This window comes from Nicotiana attenuata, unplaced genomic scaffold (assembly GCF_001879085.1).
Source record: "Nicotiana attenuata strain UT unplaced genomic scaffold, NIATTr2, whole genome shotgun sequence".
Taxonomy (NCBI): domain Eukaryota; kingdom Viridiplantae; phylum Streptophyta; class Magnoliopsida; order Solanales; family Solanaceae; genus Nicotiana; species Nicotiana attenuata.
The window spans coordinates 421,087-426,018 of NW_017670704.1; the positions used below are offsets into that span (position 1 = coordinate 421,087).

Here is a 4,932-nt window from a genome sequence, read left to right on the forward strand (position 1 = left end):
AATGGCAATATATGCATAATGATTTGTTCTCTCTTTTTTGCAATTTTTAATGCTTTGGAAAATTATTACAAGAAGGATAGCTAGATTCTTATTACAGGCCTTGCAAAAAAACAAAAAAAAGGAATTATAACGGAGAACGGAAAAATTGAAAAAAAGGGTTTCGGATCAGAAAATCTGAAACGCCGATCGTTCTATATATTTTTATATATTTATAATTTGTACGTACTAGAAATTTTTTGAAAAAAGTTAGAAAATTTTCAGAAAAAAGTAAACAAAACTTTGTTTTAGGGTTTTTCCCTGAGAAGGGAAGCCAATCCGGTGACGACGATCTTGTTTCCTCTGTCGCAACTCTTGGGCTTCAATGCCGGAGGTTGCCACGTCATCAATACCGGCAGTACAGGCTTCTCTTCCTCGCTGCCGGAAAAATTCACCGGCGGCGGCGATGTTAGCAACGTTGACGATTTGGTCTCGTTGCTATTGGACTCGAAAGACGCGGACGACAGCGATTTCTCACCAAAAATCAGCTCCAATTCTCCAAATTCAGAATCAGATATTTCTTTACTCTCAGCAGCTTCAGCTAACTCCTCCTTCTCCTTGACCTCACTCTGGTCTCCGGCTTGTGCTTCGGCTACGGCGTCGGTGCCGGTTGCTGTTTTCTCGGCTGTATCATTTGTTCGAGTGTGAGGGCTAAGCCATTTGGATTTTATGTACTCGGCTTTACGCCAGGGAGCGATGTGCATGCCTTTCTTCTTCAAACTCAAACGAGCCGCTTCCGAGACGATCGATACTATTTGCAGAAGCCGATCGGAATTTCCGACGAAGATGAACGGCAGCGATTGAAGAACCGCCTTGTAACTCCCCGTCGATCGGGCAATCTCAAACTCCGATCGGAAATCTACATCAATCAACACTCTTTCTCCTTCCACAATCACATCAATGTACTCATATTCACCTGAATGAACAATTTTCAAAAAGATCAGTACAAAATTGACTAAAATTTGACACATCAAATAAAGCACAAACAAAAGGAAAAAATAGATTATGTACCTGCAGGTATAGAAGAAGTCTTTTCCCATTTGGATTTGCAGATGGAAGCATTGTAGCCAAGTTTCGAGAGTTCACCGGTCACAATTTTTCTTAAATCGTCTTTACGCTTACAAGCTTTGTTTTTCTCGACAATATTGGAGGTATCAGCTAACAGATTTCTTTCAACAACACTTGCACACGGAATTAAGCTCTGAAATATCGGGACAAAAGGACTAATCAGATAAATTCGAAACAACGAATCGAAATAAAGAGAAATACTTGATTGTTATAGTGATATTTTTCTTACCTTGAGAGTATCAGAAGAATCACCAAAAGAGGAGTTTGTAACTGAGTCAGCGAAACCGTCAAACTCATCATCGGAGCTATCATTGGTGTTGCCGTTGAAACAATTGCAACGATTCCGTCCACATTTAGCAGCCGATGGCTTTTCATTGTTCTCCTCGATGAAATTCACAACCATCTTAGCTAAACAAACTGAGCTCGGCTCGAACTCATTAACTGCTCCTCCATCTTTCCCATAAGGCAATTCATTTCCGGCGCCGGCGGCATTCGGCTTCTCTGCTGCCGACGAAATCCGTAAGACGCTAGGGAACGGTCGATCGAAGAACCTTTTGAGTCGCGATTTCACCACAGGCTTTGCTGTATCGTTTTGGATCGATTCTCTGTATGTCGGAGAATCGATCGGCTGAATTTTCATCGGAGGCATCCTCTGTTAATCGTACACTTTCTCTCTCTATCTCTCTCTGCGTACAGCCTAATTATACTCTCTGTGTTAGTTCTGCTCAAGTTTCAGAGCTTTTAAAAACCTACTCGCTTTACGTGATGATGTCAAAATCAAAAATCAAAATTCAGCATCTGAAACCACTCAACTAGAAACCAGCCCAAAATCCTTACAAACAACTTCACTTTATCGCACAAATAGACGAAGAAAAAGGAAAAGCTCAATAATACAAGAAAAATTAAAATCAAATTTCACCTAAAATCAATGCTTCATCATAATATTCACCTACTCCTCTTCCTTTACCAAAAATTGCACCAAAGTTTACAGTTTTACACAATTGGACATCATCCGATCATATCATCACCGTCACAAATATCAAAGATAACCTCATCGAATCAATCAAAGCAGTCATACATACTTTTACTTTAAATAAAAAAGGAAAAATTGGCCGAAATTTGGATTCGGAGTTGAGGAAAAGAAAAGAATGAGTGTATCTTTAGGTCAAGGCTTTTTCATGGAAAACGTGACTATAATGAACAGAAACACGAGCATTACATTTGTGAAGAAAGGAATATGTCGCCGGAATATTCATTTTCCGACGAGAGGTCGTTATCGCCGGGAAAATGGAAACTATGTGAAGGAGAAAAATGAATGACTTTTCATTTTCTCTTTCTATTTTTCCTTTTGTTTTTCGCTCAGATTTTGGTTTTTTGTGAAGTTGAAGTTAAAATGATAGATGAGATTTGAGATGTTTATATAGAGGGAAGTGAGCTGAAGAACAACGAGGGTGGGTGGGTTGCTGACTAGGATATTAAATTCCACGTAGGAAATTACGTGCACGGATTATTGTAAAAATTACGGGGTTTTTGCTCAAGTGAAGGTATTAAGGCGTAGGGTAAAGTTGAGGGCTTTAAGATTGTGACACATAGCGAAAGGTGTTACGTGAACGGTTCAGATTAGAACTATGGCCTATGTGAAGAGCGTGACCCTGGTTTTGTGGAGATACTCTGCAACAGGCTAAGGGGATCGTGGCACAATGCGAGTGACTGGAAATAGAAACGGAAACATAAAATGGGGGAGGAATTTGGTGAGATTTTTTGAGCTTTTACGGGAGTTATGGCCTTGTTGGGGTAGAGGTAATTTGGCTGTTCTCATTTTTTTTTTTACTTTTTCTAATCATGATTTAGTGAAAGAGTTAAATATGTTCAAACACATATCATGCATTTATTGATCTGATATACACGATTCATGCTATTAATTTTTATTAATCGTATCCTTTAACCATTAACGAGAGTTCTCAAATTCGAGGATGTAAATTAAAAAATATTTAATAGAAAGCGCGAAATGAATTAATGGGCCAGTAAGTTCCGAAATCCCATATATATATTTCTCTTAAGAAAAAAATTGCACTAACGATATTCGAGTACCGCCACAGGCATGTTGGATGGTGAGACAAATTCTGCGTGCTGCTGGGAACTTACAATCAGGAGTATATATATGCAGTTTTTGGGAGATTATACTAGAGTTCCATGGAAATACTTAGTATTCAACAATAATGCAAGGCCAAAGGCAAAATCTATTAAGTGGCTGCAGTTACAAGGGAAGTTGTTAACAACTGATCGATTGCTTAGATGGGGATTACAAGTAGACCCTTATTGTGTCCTTTGCCAAAACTATAATGAGTCGAGGGATCACTTATTTGTGCACTGTGATTATACAAAACAATTATGGATGGAGCTTATGAGATGGATAAAATATGATCACATGCAGGCATGAACCTGAGAACACCACTTAGATTGTGTCATCAACAATGCCGAAGGAAAATCAAAGGCTGCTCAAATATTCAAGATAGTGTATGCAGAGAGTCTACGCAGCCTGGATGGAGAGAAATCAAAGAGTATTCGAGAAGAAGAGCAAAGATTTGATCAAAATGCAAAGGAAATTGCATATAGTTGTTGTGTTCGAGCTACTCCTAGAATTCGCATACTATTAGACAAATTTAGATTCTAAATAGTAGCTTATGAAATAGTTTGATTTGTATTTCTTTTATTGTATGTCTTTCTACAAATAGCAAGTTGTGTGAGCTTGGCTATGGTATAGTAAGGTTTACAAGTGGTAATTAATAAAAAATTGAGTTAATTATTCAAAAGGAAAATATCACCGAAGGTAACAGTGTTATTGAGTGATGCTATCACTCAAAATACTTTTTTTTTTCTTTTTTATTTTTGGCTTAGATGTCACAGTCAACTGTTATATCAACTTCTTCAATAAATGGTTTTGATCATACCAAAATGTAATGTTGATAATTTCGGTGAAATTTAGCTTTATTTAGTCAAATTTTCATGCGTCATGACATTACATTCTCTCTGTTTTTATTATTGCCCTACAAGGCCCTAGTGTCCTAGTAAGTATGGGACCATTGCTATTAGCATTATTGAATTATGACCACATTATTGTGATAATTTTTCTCTTTAATTTTTAATGAAAATTGACCTTGACTGAACGGATAGAATCCTTCATACACATGCATATACAATACATTTGTATATATACATAAGAGACGGATCCAAAATTTAAAATTTAACTTATCACAGAACTCATAGTTCAGTTTAATTATTGAACTCATGATTATATATTTATATATATATACATTTCATAAGTTTAATAATACAAATACAACTTTAAAAAGAATACTAAACAAATTTAATTCGTTGGGATTCATACGTAACAAGCTTGCTCCGCCCCTATACACGCACGCGCCCGTGCCTCCCCCCCTCCCCCCCCCCCCCCCCCACACCCCTAAATATTAATCCGAATTGACAATTGGTAATGTAAGTAAATATAGAATACGCGTAATCCCACCGAAGGATTTCTATATATTCAGTTTAAATAAGTTGTATCTTGCTCATACCAATAAATAGAGCTGAGGTTATAGTTAAAGCCGCTAATAGAAAATCAAAATAACTAGTTATAGTAAGCATGAAGGGACTAAATTAAGTGAAATATGTTCTTTTTATAAATATATTTAAAAAGCACTTACCTAAATTTCAAAATTTTCAAAATAAAATATGATACATACATACATACATATATATACATACATACATATATAGATATATATATACTAGCTAAAGGGTTTTAGAATTATTTTGAAGTAGAATCAC

The 4,932-nt window shown here is 36.6% G+C and overlaps 1 protein-coding gene across 1 annotated transcript; it reads right to left on the bottom strand.

Annotated features, from left to right (window-relative positions):
* Window positions 1-2,499, bottom strand: LOC109242489. The gene is made up of 3 exons (XM_019409338.1): window positions 1,334-2,499; window positions 1,048-1,237; window positions 1-952 (listed from the first exon to the last, which is right to left on the bottom strand). Exons 1-3 carry the CDS (start codon window positions 1,751-1,753, stop codon window positions 285-287), a joined length of 1,278 nt encoding a protein of 425 aa, XP_019264883.1. The 5' UTR covers window positions 1,754-2,499; the 3' UTR covers window positions 1-284.
* Window positions 2,500-4,932: the final 2,433 nt, after the last annotated feature.